At 31.7% G+C, this 17,451-nt stretch overlaps 2 protein-coding genes across 2 annotated transcripts; both read left to right on the plus strand.

The window, feature by feature from the left end:
• The first annotated feature begins 1,001 nt into the window (after nt 1-1,001).
• Nucleotides 1,002-1,690, plus strand: LOC114373249. Its single transcript, XM_028330758.1, has one exon. It carries the CDS (start codon nt 1,082-1,084, stop codon nt 1,688-1,690), a length of 609 nt encoding a protein of 202 aa, XP_028186559.1. The 5' UTR covers nt 1,002-1,081.
• A 12,941-nt stretch (nt 1,691-14,631) lies between these two features.
• Nucleotides 14,632-16,720, plus strand: LOC114374378 (2-hydroxyisoflavanone synthase). The gene is made up of 2 exons (XM_028332021.1): nt 14,632-15,665; nt 15,802-16,720. The coding sequence occupies exons 1-2, from the start codon at nt 14,769-14,771 to the stop codon at nt 16,468-16,470; spliced, it is 1,566 nt and encodes a 521-aa protein (XP_028187822.1). The 5' UTR covers nt 14,632-14,768; the 3' UTR covers nt 16,471-16,720.
• The last annotated feature ends 731 nt before the right edge of the window (nt 16,721-17,451 follow it).

Raw genomic sequence — 17,451 nt, forward strand, 5'->3', positions numbered from 1 at the left:
TTTTGAAAAAATATCCAACATGATGGAGAAAAGAGAAAAAGATAGAGATAGAGATAGAGAGCTCGAGGGTATTATTTGGGATGTTATAAAAGAAATTCCAAATTTGGATGACATAACGTGTTTCAAGACAGCTGAATTGTTAAATACTAAAGCAAAAAAGGATTTTTTCTTGAAGATGTCACCGGAAGAACGCTCATCTTGGATAAACTTTAAGTTAGGGAATAATTAATATTTTGATCATCTATTATTAACATATTATTTTAAACATCGTGAGTTTGTTGAACTATATCTTTTGGGTCTCTATTTTGGTTGAAGTATTTGGTTTGTTTTTTGGTCGAACTATTATGGTTGTATTTTGGTTGAAATATTTGGTTTGTTTTTTGGTCGAACATATGTGATGGCAATTTATGCTTTAATAGATATATTAAATCAGTTTTTGAATATGATGCGTGGTGAACATATTGAACGTCCATTAACTCGACGACAAATTACTAGTCGGGGATATGACTATATACACAAAGCATTAAACGATGATCCTGCAATCTTTCGACAAGTATATAGGATGTATCCTGATGTATTTCGAAAGTTGTGCACGATTATAAGAGAAAAAACACCTTTGGAGGATACAAGATTTATTTGTGTTGAAGAAATGCTTGCATCATTCCTACAGATTGTCGGCCAGAACACTCGATATTGTGTAATCCGCAATACATTTGGCCGATCACAATTTGCTACAAGTGAAAATTTTCACAAGATTTTGAAAGCTCTGAACTCATTAGCACCTGATTTAATGGTTAGACCAGGCTCAACTGTGCCTGCAAAAATAAGGGAAAGCACAAGGTTTTATCCTTATTTTAAGGTATGTGATCATTATCTAATTATAACAAAATTATAATTATAATTGTGATTATTATAATAATATTTATGATTATTGATACACACACTTTAGGATTGCATTGGAGCTATTGATGGTACACATATTCCCGCATCAATAAAAGGACGAGATGTAAGCAGTTATCGTGATCGTCATGGAAATATATCACAAAATGTATTAGCTGCTTGTAACTTTGATTTGGAATTCATGTACGTTCTTAGCGGGTGGGAGGGTTCAGCACATGATTCCAAGGTGTTAAGTGATGCTTTGGCAAGGAAGAATGGACTTAAAGTGCCCCAAGGTAAGTATTATCTGGTGGATTGTGGATTTCCTAATCGACGCAAATTTTTAGCCCCATATCGAGGTGTACGATATCATCTACAAGATTTTGCAGGTCACGGTAATGACCCTGAAAATGAAAAGGAATTATTTAATCTTCGGCATGCATCCTTAAGGAATGTGATTGAGAGGATATTTGGTATTTTTAAACCGCGGTTCACAATTTTTAAGTCAGCACCTCCATTTCTATTTAAAACACAAGCAGAGCTTGTGTTGGCATGTGCAGCACTTCATAATTTTCTTCGCAAAGAATGTCGTTCTGATGAATTTCCAGTGGAACCTACTGACGAGTCTTCATCTTCATCTTCAGTGTTACCAAATTACGAAGACAATGATCATGAACCCATTGTTCAAACACAAGAGCAGGAACGAGAAGATGCTAATATATGGAGGACTAATATAGGTTCAGATATGTGGAGAAATGCTAATAATTTAGGCGAACATGAAGTGAGAATCACTTTGTTATTATTTTTTTAGACAATAATGACTTTGTTATTAAAAGGTTTAAAATTTCTATCGTTTTTATTTTCTTTATTCAAACATTATAATTTATTTATCATCTTTTTCATTCACTTTTGTAACTTCCGTTATTTTTTTGTTTAAAATGTATTAATCTTTCAAAATCTTAAAAATCCATAAAGTACTTTGAAATCTTAAAAATCTGTGTTAGAAATCCATTAAAATATTGGGTTAAGAATCTTGATTGTAAAAAGTCTTTTAAAAAAAATCTTTTAAAATCCCACAAAATCAATACAATCCCACATAATCTTTTAAAATCTTCAAGATTGTTTTTGTCAAAATATTCTCTCAAAATCCCAATCCAATACAGTATGTTTTTAGATTATGTGTTTTATTTTTTATCATCTATGTAACCAAAAAACATTTGTTGTTATCTAAAATAATACTGCAATATAATATAATACTTATACATGGATGTCATTACTCAAAAAAAAAAAAAATCTTAAAAGATCTGCACATCCAACAAATGACCGTAAACACACGCCGTTTGAAGTTTGATTCAAACATTATATATATATTTTATAACCGTGACAGTGAGGTTTGAGTTTAGGGCTTTATATAAAATATTCATACTTCAATTTTGTGAGTTGATTAAAAACATAATATCATTCAAAAATTAAACGTATAACTTTTTAAATATTCATATGTACTCGAGATTAAGTGTGTTCGGATGAATGTTTATAAATTATTTTTAAATTAAGTTGATTCCGTAAAATTTAAAATTGATTGTAGTTACAAATAATTTTGTAATAAAGTGATATGTGTTTAGATTGTAATAAAATTTAGTATAAGATTTTTTATTCAATGCAACAATGAACTTCAACTCTAAATTAATTTTAAACTCACGATCACTTTCGTACCGTGGGTCTAAGTATTAAAACATTTATTTTAAATCTCATTAACTAATATTTTAAGATATCCAAGTACAAAAAAAATGATTGTGAGTTTAAAAAACAAGTATGATTCCCCACCATTGACCAAAGATTCAATGACATCAGCATTCAAGCTAATATTGAGTAAAATATATGCCTTTGAAATGAAAAATATATAACTTTAATTTTTTCATAAAATGAAAATTTTATCAATTTAATCAATAAATCAAAAGTTCTCATAAAATCAATATATTTATAAAAAAATATTTTTTTTAATCTTATTCTTTAAGTATTTTTAAATTAAATAAATCTATATTTTATAATTAAGTAAATTTAAGTCTTAAATATGTTTTAAGGCATATATGATAGATGAACAAATTTTTTACAAGATCTCATAATTTTTTTTATTAAATCTTTAATATATTAAAACTTTTATTTTGGATTCTTACTGTCATTAAAATGCATTATATTTTTTTCAGTCTAAAAACCGTCAGAAACGTTACATATTTTTCTTTTAAAATTATTTTTTCATAACCAAACCTTTTTTGGTTTTTTGCTCAACCCTAAATACATAAAAGAAACGCTAAATCTGGCCTTGTTAGAGGATCGCGCAAAGGTGCGTTTGGAACAAGAGCCATGTGAGTGAAGGAGATTCTGATTCAGGTATAACCCGCAGTGTTGCCGACGAAGAAGGTGGTGAGTAGAGAGGAGATAGTTGTTGATGCTTAAATTGATTCTTGTAAATTGACACTTTAATTGATTTTGCATTGAAATTGAAATTCAAACTCCAGTGACAATAGGAAGAGGAAAAACCCAAATCTTTTTTTTTAATTACTTTTTTTAAATTGTCAGAAATTATAGTTTATTTTTTAATTAATATATACTAGTAATTTTTTGACCCACTAAAAAGCACATTTTAAAATTTTATATTGACAAGAATGTCATTATTTAACAGATAAAAAGAACCAAAGCAAAATTTGTAATATATCAATCATCAATTACAATTTTTTTTTTATCGAAAATCTAAAATATATTTAAGTCTAATTTTTTTTCTGATGTAAGTCTAAATTTAATCATAGTATAAATTATCATTTTATACTTAAAATGTTCACAAATGAAGTTAAATTACTTTTTAAAACTTTTTTTCCTGCCTAAAAGATATTAACCAGACATCAAAATAATTTCTTCACCCAAAAAGAAAAAGAAAATTTAAAGTTTGCTTTCTACCTCCATTATGTTTTGTAGAGACATCTCGTTCCTTCTAGAAATCCCCCCCTGTTTTCTGGCATTTGTCACATCGACGCACATAATCTTGAGCGTCTTTGAAGATTGAGGGTCAAAAGAACCCTGCTTGTAGCACCTTTGTTGCCATCCTATCTCCGCTGTGGTGACCGCCATATGGGGAACTACGACAGTGCCAAAGGATGCTCTGTGCTTCCTCCATCATAACACACCTCCTCAACAAATTGTTTGCTCCTAGCTTGAACAGATGTGGATCATCCCACACATAGAAGCGGACATCATGTAGAAATTTCTTCCGCTGACTCCTGTTAAGCTCTTCGGGGATGATTCCTGTGGCTTTATAGTTAGCCACATCGACAAACCAAGGTCTTACGGTGGCTTGTAAGAGGAACTCATCAGGAAATTCTCCCCTTACCTCTGGTTCTTCTTTGGTCACTTCTTCATTCTTCAACCGGGAGAGGTGATCAGTTACCACATTCTCGGATCCTTTTTTGTCCTTGATGACTATATCAAATTCTTGTATGAGCAAGACCTATCTAATTAGCCTTGGTTTTGAATCTGATTTGGTGAGAAGGTGCTTGATGGCAGCATGATCAGTGAAAATCACCACCCTTGACCCGACCAAGCATGGTCTAAATTTTTCTAAGGCATAGACAATGGCTAGCATCTCTTTCTCTGTAGTGGCATAATTCATCTGTGCTTCATTGAGAACTTTGCTAGCGTAGTAAATGGAATGAAATGTCTTGTCTTGCCTTTGTCCTAGGACTGCGCCCACTGCATAATCACTAGCATTGCACATTAATTCAAACTCTTTACTCCAGTCAGGTGCGATCATCACTGGGGCGATTGTGAGCTTGCTTTTCAGGGTTTGGAAGGCCGTTGAACACTATTCATCAAATTTAAACACAATGACTTTATTTATACTTAGATTGATGCAAACCCAAATTAAAGGCAATAGATAAGGAATTTAAAATAAATCATGAAGTGGCACTTCTCCCAATTCAGAACTAGGTTTGTTTCCACGCATCTCTGCAACACCATCTCCAAGTTCTTCAAGAAACATTCAAAAGAGGGCCCAAATATCGAGAAGTCATCCATGAATACCTCAATACTTTTCTCCACCATATCTGCAAAAATGGCCAACATGCACCTCTGAAATGTGGCAGGTGCATTACATAACCCAAATGGCATCCGTCTGTAGGCAAAGACACCAAAAGGGCATGTGAAAGCTATCTTCTCCTGATCCTTGGGGTCCACTGCAATCTGATTGTATCCAGAGTATCCATCCAAGAAGCAGTAATAAGCATGTCCTGCAAGCCTCTACAACATTACAAACTTAATATTCTAACATAATTATTCTTAAATTTGAAGTTCTAATCATCAAAATATGAAAGAATGTTGCTAAATGTACACTGATTCCTCAAAGGCTCAAATATTTCCTGTATATTTATTCAAAAAAAAATCAAGTGATCTTTTATTTCAATCAATGTTATAAATTCACTTTTTAAATTATTAGTTCAACCAATAAATGATTATTTGAATTAATTACACTAATTTTCGCTCAAGTTTTTGAAATTTCTTTCTTCATATTTTATAACATATTATAAAAAAACATTAAATATTTTAATTTCCAGTAAATATATTTAATAAAATTTATTTTAATATGTTTACTATGTTATTTATGTAAAATAAATCAACACTATTATTATATGAATATTAATCAATAAAATTATTTTATATTAAATTATTAGAGATAGAGTAAAAAAAGGATTTGTAATAAATATATTAGGTCTCAACATTATCACATTTTGAATTTATCTTTTTTATCTTCATCTTAATCTTTTATTTTTCTTATCTTATCTTTTTTTATCTTCTATTTTTTTGTCTTTATCATCCTTTAATTTAAATCTTTTATCTTTTCTATCTTCTATTTTTATCTTTAAATCTTTTATCTTTTTTTAATCTTTATCTCATCTCATCTCCTATCTTTCTTTACCTTTTATTTTAAATTCCTTATCTATTGCCTTTAATTTGGGTTTGCATCAATCTAAGTATAAATAAAGTCATTGTGTTTAAATTTGATGAATAGTGTTCAACGGCCTTCCAAACCCTGAAAAGCAAGCTCACAATCGCCCCAGTGATGATCGCACCTGACTGGAGTAAAGAGTTTGAATTAATGTGCAATGCTAGTGATTATGCAGTGGGCGCAGTCCTAGGACAAAGGCAAGACAAGACATTTCATTCCATTTACTACGCTAGCAAAGTTCTCAATGAAGCACAGATGAATTATGCCACTACAGAGAAAGAGATGCTAGCCATTGTCTATGCCTTAGAAAAATTTAGACCATGCTTGGTCGGGTCAAGGGTGGTGATTTTCACTGATCATGCTGCCATCAAGCACCTTCTCACCAAATCAGATTCAAAACCAAGGCTAATTAGATAGGTCTTGCTCATACAAGAATTTGATATAGTCATCAAGGACAAAAAAGGATCCGAGAATGTGGTAACTGATCACCTCTCCCGGTTGAAGAATGAAGAAGTGACCAAAGAAGAACCAGAGGTAAGGGGAGAATTTCCTGATGAGTTCCTCTTACAAGCCACCGTAAGACCTTGGTTTGTCGATGTGGCTAACTATAAAGCCACAGGAATCATCCCCGAAGAGCTTAACAGGAGTCAGCGGAAGAAATTTCTACATGATGTCCGCTTCTATGTGTGGGATGATCCACATCTGTTCAAGCTAGGAGCAAACAATTTGTTGAGGAGGTGTGTTATGATGGAGGAAGCACAGAGCATCCTTTGGCACTGTCGTAGTTCCCCATATGGCGGTCACCACAGCGGAGATAGGATGGCAACAAAGGTGCTACAAGCAGGGTTCTTTTGACCCTCAATCTTCAAAGACGCTCAAGATTATGTGCGTCGATGTGACAAATGCCAGAAAACAGGGGGGGATTTCTAGAAGGAACGAGATGTCTCTACAAAACATAATGGAGGTAGAAAGCAAACTTTAAATTTTCTTTTTCTTTTTGGGTGAAGAAATTATTTTGATGTCTGGTTAATATCTTTTAGGCAGGAAAAAAAGTTTTAAAAAGTAATTTAACTTCATTTGTGAACATTTTAAGTATAAAATGATAATTTATACTATGATTAAATTTAGACTTACATCAGAAAAAAAATTAGACTTAAATATATTTTAGATTTTCGATAAAAAAAAAATTGTAATTGATGATTGATATATTACAAATTTTGCTTTGGTTCTTTTTATCTGTTAAATAATGACATTCTTGTCAATATAAAATTTTAAAATGTGCTTTTTAGTGGGTCAAAAAATTACTAGTATATATTAATTAAAAAATAAACTATAATTTCTGACAATTTAAAAAAAGTAATTAAAAAAAAAGATTTGGGTTTTTCCTCTTCCTATTGTCACTGGAGTTTGAATTTCAATTTCAATGCAAAATCAATTAAAGTGTCAATTTACAAGAATCAATTTAAGCATCAACAACTATCTCCTCTCTACTCACCACCTTCTTCGTCGGCAACACTGCGGGTTATACCTGAATCAGAATCTCCTTCACTCACATGGCTCTTGTTCCAAACGCACCTTTGCGCGATCCTCTAACAAGGCCAGATTTAGCGTTTCTTTTATGTATTTAGGGTTGAGCAAAAAACCAAAAAAGGTTTGGTTATGAAAAAATAATTTTAAAAGAAAAATATGTAACGTTTCTGACGGTTTTTAGACTGAAAAAAATATAATGCATTTTAATGACAGTAAGAATCCAAAATAAAAGTTTTAATATATTAAAGATTTAATAAAAAAAATTATGAGATCTTGTAAAAAATTTGTTCATCTATCATATATGCCTTAAAACATATTTAAGACTTAAATTTACTTAATTATAAAATATAGATTTATTTAATTTAAAAATACTTAAAGAATAAGATTAAAAAAAATATTTTTTTTATAAATATATTGATTTTATGAGAACTTTTGATTTATTGATTAAATTGATAAAATTTTCATTTTATGAAAAAATTAAAGTTATATATTTTTCATTTCAAAGGCATATATTTTACTCAATATTAGCTTGAATGCTGATGTCATTGAATCTTTGGTCAATGGTGGGGAATCATACTTGTTTTTTAAACTCACAATCATTTTTTTTGTACTTGGATATCTTAAAATATTAGTTAATGAGATTTAAAATAAATGTTTTAATACTTAGACCCACGGTACGAAAGTGATCGTGAGTTTAAAATTAATTTAGAGTTGAAGTTCATTGTTGCATTGAATAAAAAATCTTATACTAAATTTTATTACAATCTAAACACATATCACTTTATTACAAAATTATTTGTAACTACAATCAATTTTAAATTTTACGGAATCAACTTAATTTAAAAATAATTTATAAACATTCATCCGAACACACTTAATCTCGAGTACATATGAATATTTAAAAAGTTATACGTTTAATTTTTGAATGATATTATGTTTTTAATCAACTCACAAAATTGAAGTATGAATATTTTATATAAAGCCCTAAACTCAAACCTCACTGTCACGGTTATAAAATATATATATAATGTTTGAATCAAACTTCAAACGGCGTGTGTTTACGGTCATTTGTTGGATGTGCAGATCTTTTAAGATTTTTTTTTTTTTTGAGTAATGACATCCATGTATAAGTATTATATTATATTGCAGTATTATTTTAGATAACAACAAATGTTTTTTGGTTACATAGATGATAAAAAATAAAACACATAATCTAAAAACATACTGTATTGGATTGGGATTTTGAGAGAATATTTTGACAAAAACAATCTTGAAGATTTTAAAAGATTATGTGGGATTGTATTGATTTTGTGGGATTTTAAAAGATTTTTTTTAAAAGACTTTTTACAATCAAGATTCTTAACCCAATATTTTAATGGATTTCTAACACAGATTTTTAAGATTTCAAAGTACTTTATGGATTTTTAAGATTTTGAAAGATTAATACATTTTAAACAAAAAAATAACGGAAGTTACAAAAGTGAATGAAAAAGATGATAAATAAATTATAATGTTTGAATAAAGAAAATAAAAACGATAGAAATTTTAAACCTTTTAATAACAAAGTCATTATTGTCTAAAAAAATAATAACAAAGTGATTCTCACTTCATGTTCGCCTAAATTATTAGCATTTCTCCACATATCTGAACCTATATTAGTCCTCCATATATTAGCATCTTCTCGTTCCTGCTCTTGTGTTTGAACAATGGGTTCATGATCATTGTCTTCGTAATTTGGTAACACTGAAGATGAAGATGAAGACTCGTCAGTAGGTTCCACTGGAAATTCATCAGAACGACATTCTTTGCGAAGAAAATTATGAAGTGCTGCACATGCCAACACAAGCTCTGCTTGTGTTTTAAATAGAAATGGAGGTGCTGACTTAAAAATTGTGAACCGCGGTTTAAAAATACCAAATATCCTCTCAATCACATTCCTTAAGGATGCATGCCGAAGATTAAATAATTCCTTTTCATTTTCAGGGTCATTACCGTGACCTGCAAAATCTTGTAGATGATATCGTACACCTCGATATGGGGCTAAAAATTTGCGTCGATTAGGAAATCCACAATCCACCAGATAATACTTACCTTGGGGCACTTTAAGTCCATTCTTCCTTGCCAAAGCATCACTTAACACCTTGGAATCATGTGCTGAACCCTCCCACCCGCTAAGAACGTACATGAATTCCAAATCAAAGTTACAAGCAGCTAATACATTTTGTGATATATTTCCATGACGATCACGATAACTGCTTACATCTCGTCCTTTTATTGATGCGGGAATATGTGTACCATCAATAGCTCCAATGCAATCCTAAAGTGTGTGTATCAATAATCATAAATATTATTATAATAATCACAATTATAATTATAATTTTGTTATAATTAGATAATGATCACATACCTTAAAATAAGGATAAAACCTTGTGCTTTCCCTTATTTTTGCAGGCACAGTTGAGCCTGGTCTAACCATTAAATCAGGTGCTAATGAGTTCAGAGCTTTCAAAATCTTGTGAAAATTTTCACTTGTAGCAAATTGTGATCGGCCAAATGTATTGCGGATTACACAATATCGAGTGTTCTGGCCGACAATCTGTAGGAATGATGCAAGCATTTCTTCAACACAAATAAATCTTGTATCCTCCAAAGGTGTTTTTTCTCTTATAATCGTGCACAACTTTCGAAATACATCAGGATACATCCTATATACTTGTCGAAAGATTGCAGGATCATCGTTTAATGCTTTGTGTATATAGTCATATCCCCGACTAGTAATTTGTCGTCGAGTTAATGAACGTTCAATATGTTCACCACGCATCATATTCAAAAACTGATTTAATATATCTATTAAAGCATAAATTGCCATCACATATGTTCGACCAAAAAACAAACCAAATATTTCAACCAAAATACAACCATAATAGTTCGACCAAAAAACAAACCAAATACTTCAACCAAAATAGAGACCCAAAAGATATAGTTCAACAAACTCACGATGTTTAAAATAATATGTTAATAATAGATGATCAAAATATTAATTATTCCCTAACTTAAAGTTTATCCAAGATGAGCGTTCTTCCGGTGACATCTTCAAGAAAAAATCCTTTTTTGCTTTAGTATTTAACAATTCAGCTGTCTTGAAACACGTTATGTCATCCAAATTTGGAATTTCTTTTATAACATCCCAAATAATACCCTCGAGCTCTCTATCTCTATCTCTATCTTTTTCTCTTTTCTCCATCATGTTGGATATTTTTTCAAAATTCACAGCAATAGTCCCAATGCCAACAGAAAGATTTTCCAAAACGTTGCCTTGATTGTTGATCCCAACAGCGCTTGAACTCCCTCCATACTCGGATCTCCTTCGCTTGTGACAGTTTTGTTTTTCTATGGGAACCTCTGAATCTAAAGGGGGGTGGGATGGTGGACTTGGTTGGTTTGGTGATGGAGGCTGATATGCTTGTTCATAGTTATTTGGTGTTATGAATGTATCACTATTAGGATCATATGAAAATTCTTCTATCCCAACAGTTCTATTTTCTGGCTCAAAAGTTGTTGCATCAGTATCATCTGGATCGACTGATATAGAATTATTCCCGCTAGAAACTCCACCCCCAACAACGATCTTCAAATACTCATAATCAACCATACTTTTTCCTCGAAGTTTGCTGTGACTTGGGTGGGACTAAAAAAAAAAAATCATTGTTAATATACTACAAATATCATAATTTACTAAATTTATAACTATTAATATATTTAAAAGATTATGAACTTAGCTCACCTTTAAGTAATCTTTCCATATATATAAGAAACTAGTTATTTGACAAAAATAGTTATTGTTTCCTAATTGTCAAAAGTATAGTGACTATATCCCGAATAATATACAATTCAATAGAAAAACCAATAAAAAAACTACCTAATAATAAAATAAGGGTCATGCTAACATGCGCACTTAGGGCACATGTTAAGGATACTTCCAATAGTAACTATGTCTTAAAAACAACAATTTTTGACTTTTAAAAAAGTAAATTGCACAACTTTCAATACAAAATTTCTATACATAATACACTAACAAGTGTCTTAAGGGCACATGTTAGCATTTTCCATAAAAATAATACTCATATATCATAAAATCATTTAAAAAAAAACTATTAACAAAATAACAATAATAATAACACAATAACAATTAAAAAATTATTAACACAATAATAATAATAATAACACGCTGTCAAAAAAATAATAATAACACATTAATAATTAACATTTTAATAATAACACAAGAAAATAATAATAATAATAATGGACGTTGTAAAAAAACAAGTTGAAGAAACAGAAAAAAAAAGTTTTTTATTTTGATTTGCATATACAGTACTAAAAAAAAAGCAATATGAAATCTTGATGCATATCAATTGCCATTCTTTTGATGCATATTTATTGCCTGGACGTTGAAAACAATATGAATACGAAATCTTGAAGCATATACAGCACCCTTTTCTTTTGATTTGCGTAATATACATATAGTATGAACAATATTGACTATCGATTGCCATTAAAAAAATAGGTAAAATTGATTGAAAAGTTGTAAGAGAATGAACCTGGTAGTGGTTTGTGTCTTGTTCGGCAGGAGAAGAAAAAATCTTTGGAAGATTATGAAAAGTCTCAAGGGTTTGGGTGAGATTGTTGGAGGAGTATTTTATGTGTATTTCTAACTAAAAAGTCTCTCAAAATCCATTCCACAAAAGAATCCATCAAAATCTATTTACTTTTGAATACCAAAAGACATTTTAAAAGTGGTAAGAAATCTCAATTGAATACCAACAGATTTTGTTGCCCTGAAAAAAAAATCTTTATTGTCTTAATTGAATACCACAAGATTTGTTTATATTTTATAAAAGTCTTGATTGAATATCACAAGACTTTTTAATCATAAAAAAAGTCTTTTAAAATCCTTTGAAATCTTAATCCAATACACCCCTAAATATTTAATAATTTCATCGGGTAAATATTATTTTGAAATAAAGATTCTTTACAGGATTATTATTCTATTTTTAATAAGTAGTAGTAATGCCACTACTCTTAGAAGGAGCACGTGGACGTTCAAAGTTGAACACAGCAGTTTAGTCAACCGAGGTTTTTAACATTCTATATAGAAAAGTATAGAAAAAGAATTTGTCATTATCATTTCGCAGAGCAGCCGGTTCCGGAACTCATATCTTGACAATGTTAGGAAATTATTAATATAAGATGGAGGGTAGGTCGGGGGCTTTCTCCCATCTACTTCGCTTGGTGCTGTCTACTTTCTTATTTTGGGTTATCATTTGGATATTCTAAATTCTCCTACTATTTTTTTAAGAAATTATTCAATGAAATAAACTAAAAATATATATAAAAAATTATTAATATTTGTAATAATTCCATCACTGTATGAAAGTCTTTATTGATTAACGATAAATTCATCCTTGTTTATAATCCTCACAATCACTTAAAAGTTTATATTATATAAAAAATTGAAATAGCATTATATTGTATTATTATTTACATTAATAAATAAAAAGATGTTAAAAGAATTTATTAAATGAGGTATCATCATTTAGATAAAAGAGATATTTTTTTTAAAGAAATTCATCTTATAATCAAAAAAGTTTATCCATATATATACATATATAATCAATTAAATAATTTTACATAGATGTTAAATAAGATTTAATTTTTTTTATCGAATTATATTAATATAATGCGGTAATAAGTTAAATTAATTTCATTAAATACATCTATATAAAAATATTTTACATGAATTAAACCACTTACACATTATTTTTGTACAAAGGGGAACATTTGCAATTCTCAAAATAAAATTCCCCAATTCACACCAATTATTGTCAGGTGTTTGAATTTCGAACCAACCCCACTAAAATAATTTTAACTTTTGAATGTGAAAGTTGTCAAATTTAAATGTATAATGACCGAATAATAAAAAAAGTGTAATAACTGGCCAAGTAATGCTTGAGTTGAGAGTAGGTGGATATCAATGCCTTTATTTTCAAAAAATGCCAATAGCAGCGTTTGTTAAAGGTGGTACTAGTAAGAAGTTGCCCAGATGCAGTGACAATCGAAGGAAAAGACAAAACCCAAATATATGTTTTTTAATTAATTTTTAAAAACCGTCGGAAATTATAATTTATTTTTTTAATTAATACTAATAATTTTTTACCCGCTACAAAGCGCGTTTTAAACTTTTATACTGACATTAACGTCATTATTTTAACAGGCAAAGAGAACCAAAACAAAATTTGTAATATATCAGTCACCAATTACAATTTTTTTTATTGAAAACCTAAAATATATTTGACTCTAATTTTTTTGCTGATGCAAGTCTAAATTTAATTAAATTTAGACCTAAAATATATTGAAAACCTAAATCATTTTTTACAAGATAAAATTAAATTCTTAACTACCTGGTAAGAGATAAAATTAGGTGTCAATCATATTATGACATGCTAGTTGTCAACACATTTCTTTGACTGAGGCGCCCGCCTATTGAGCTCAATTGCAAATAAAAGAAACGTAATAGATGATACATAGATTTTCCGTTATTCATTATATTTTCGAATATAGTTGGCCGAATAATCTCATAGTAAATTTAAAGAATAAAAATATTTGATGAAAATTCTAAAACCATAATTTTAAGTAGGATTAAATTCTGATGAAAAACCAATCTCATAATGAATCTAAAGAATTAAAACTTATAAAAATATTTGATGAAAATTCTAATTATGATGATACTAAATCATAATAATAAAAAAATATGATGGCAGCGATCAAGACGCGACAACATTTCATTTATTTGACCGAGGCTGGGTCACGAACGAGTAGCATTCCAAATTGAAAATCGAAAAAAAGAAAAGGCGCAGCCGATCTTAGACCAGAGTATAGTACATGTACCAAAGAAGTGTACCTAGTAGGTGAAGAAGACAAGTTGAAAACAATCGCCATCTTAAAATCTTTTATTTATTTTTTTGACTGAAAAAACAAACAACTACAGTACTTTTTGAGTTTTGGACCATTTTGTTAAGTAAAATATGGAAACATCTGCATTTAATTATTGATTCATTTGTCACTCTTAATATATTTTCTTGTTCCTTAATGTCCTCTTTAATAGGAAGAATAACAATTTTAACATGATAAAAAGGGTGGTAGGCCCACAAGAATTGAATTGAATACAACAACAAAATTCCCCATAAGTAGAGTATGGTGGAGTAGATGCTTATAAATTGGAATCTTAGAAGGTTGTTTCCTCAGGCCAAGAGCTTGGAAAATTAGCCTCACAAAAGCAAAGATCAAACAAACCAAGGACGAGAACACGATGTTGCTTGAACTTGCACTTGGTTTATTGGTTTTGGCTCTGTTTCTGCACTTGCGTCCCACACCCACTGCAAAATCAAAAGCACTTCGCCATCTCCCAAACCCACCAAGCCCAAAGCCTCGTCTTCCCTTCATAGGACACCTTCATCTCTTAAAAGACAAACTTCTCCACTACGCACTCATCGACCTCTCCAAAAAACATGGTCCCTTATTCTCTCTCTACTTTGGCTCCATGCCAACCGTTGTTGCCTCCACACCAGAATTGTTCAAGCTCTTCCTCCAAACGCACGAGGCAACTTCCTTCAACACAAGGTTCCAAACCTCAGCCATAAGACGCCTCACCTATGATAGCTCAGTGGCCATGGTTCCCTTCGGACCTTACTGGAAGTTCGTGAGGAAGCTCATCATGAACGACCTTCTCAACGCCACCACTGTAAACAAGTTGAGGCCTTTGAGGACCCAACAGATCCGCAAGTTCCTTAGGGTTATGGCCCAAGGCGCAGAGGCACAGAAGCCCCTTGACTTGACCGAGGAGCTTCTGAAATGGACCAACAGCACCATCTCCATGATGATGCTCGGCGAGGCTGAGGAGATCAGAGACATCGCTCGCGAGGTTCTTAAGATCTTTGGCGAATACAGCCTCACTGACTTCATCTGGCCATTGAAGCATCTCAAGGTTGGAAAGTATGAGAAGAGGATCGACGACATCTTGAACAAGTTCGACCCTGTCGTTGAAAGGGTCATCAAGAAGCGCCGTGAGATCGTGAGGAGGAGAAAGAACGGAGAGGTTGTTGAGGGTGAGGTCAGCGGGGTTTTCCTTGACACTTTGCTTGAATTCGCTGAGGATGAGACCATGGAGATCAAAATCACCAAGGACCACATCAAGGGTCTTGTTGTCGTGAGTTTCCTGCTTCATTCATTGATCGAAATATGCAGTATTTTGTTAACAAGAGATCGAGAATTGACATTTATATATTCATGTGGTGGCAATTAATTAACGGTACGCATTCTTAATCGATATTGTGTATGTGCAGGACTTTTTCTCGGCAGGAACAGACTCCACAGCGGTGGCAACAGAGTGGGCATTGGCAGAACTCATCAACAATCCTAAGGTGTTGGAAAAGGCTCGTGAGGAGGTCTACAGTGTTGTGGGAAAGGACAGACTTGTGGACGAAGTTGACACTCAAAACCTTCCTTACATTAGAGCAATCGTGAAGGAGACATTCCGCATGCACCCGCCACTCCCAGTGGTCAAAAGAAAGTGCACAGAAGAGTGTGAGATTAATGGATATGTGATCCCAGAGGGAGCATTGATTCTCTTCAATGTATGGCAAGTAGGAAGAGACCCCAAATACTGGGACAGACCATCGGAGTTCCGTCCTGAGAGGTTCCTAGAGACAGGGGCTGAAGGGGAAGCAGGGCCTCTTGATCTTAGGGGACAACATTTTCAACTTCTCCCATTTGGGTCTGGGAGGAGAATGTGCCCTGGAGTCAATCTGGCTACTTCGGGAATGGCAACACTTCTTGCATCTCTTATTCAGTGCTTCGACTTGCAAGTGCTGGGTCCACAAGGACAGATATTGAAGGGTGGTGACGCCAAAGTTAGCATGGAAGAGAGAGCCGGCCTCACTGTTCCAAGGGCACATAGTCTTGTCTGTGTTCCACTTGCAAGGATCGGCGTTGCATCTAAACTCCTTTCTTAATTAAGATCATCGTCATCATCATCATATGTAATATTTACTTTTTGTGTGTTGATAATCATCATTTCAATAAGGTCTCATTCATCTACTTTTTATGAAGTATATAAGCCCTTCCATGCACATTGTATCATCTCCCATTTGTCTTCGTTTGCTACCTAAGGCAATCTTTTTTTTTTTTGAATCACATCATCTACTATAAACTATCAATCCTTATATTAATTTTGAGTTGCCACATCATTTATCCCAATTTCAATATTTCATTTTCAATTTATAAGATGAGTAATTCATTCCATCTGTCCTGTATCGTGGTTGGATTCTAGATAAGATTCAAATAATTTTAATTTTGTAAAACTTTCTATCCTCCAAAATAAGTTATTGAAAATTGCTATTGCAGTACAAAGATTGGTGCCCAAATGAAGCCTATACAAAAATACAAGCAAGCTGCACTAATTTAAAAACAACAAAAACAACTTTGTAATTTACCAAGCTACTAAATCAGTCCCAAAACCATATTGTTTGGCAGATCACGGGCTCCATCACAGCTCTATGATATGTAAATATCACCATGGTCCCATTGCTTTGTTTGTCTTAATTTATTTTTGTAAATAAATAATATGAAAAGAAATCGTACGCGTGGCTTCAGGGAAGAACATAACTATTGAATTTCCTTTGATTTCTTCATTGGATTTCCTTTGATTTCTTTTGTTTCTCAGAAACTTATCGAATCTCTTCACAAAATCTGAAATCATCATCTTATTCTCCTCTACTTTTTTCTATAGTTGCATTTCCCACTACCATTTTAGGAATGAAGGGACCAATTTCAATGACTTCCCATATATTTAAATCTATTGCTTCTATAAAAATCTGCATTCGAGTTTTTCAATAGTGATAACCCTCGCCATTGAAAACAAAAGGCCTATTAATAGAATTTCTCTCGAAATGGAAAGTTAGATGAAACCATATTTATTCTTGAAGTTTTTAAAC

Source organism: Glycine soja, chromosome 11 (genome assembly GCF_004193775.1).
Source record: "Glycine soja cultivar W05 chromosome 11, ASM419377v2, whole genome shotgun sequence".
Taxonomy (NCBI): domain Eukaryota; kingdom Viridiplantae; phylum Streptophyta; class Magnoliopsida; order Fabales; family Fabaceae; genus Glycine; species Glycine soja.

Excerpts from the sequence above, each read along its gene's own strand:
- LOC114373249 (XM_028330758.1), top strand. The coding sequence starts at position 1,082 with ATGTACGTTCTTAGCGGGTGGGAGGGTTCAGCACATGATTCCAAGGTG.
- LOC114374378 (XM_028332021.1), top strand. The coding sequence starts at position 14,769 with ATGTTGCTTGAACTTGCACTTGGTTTATTGGTTTTGGCTCTGTTTCTG. Across the intron at positions 15,666-15,801 it reads ACATCAAGGGTCTTGTTGTC|GACTTTTTCTCGGCAGGAAC; the intron begins GTGAGTTTCCTG and ends GTGTATGTGCAG.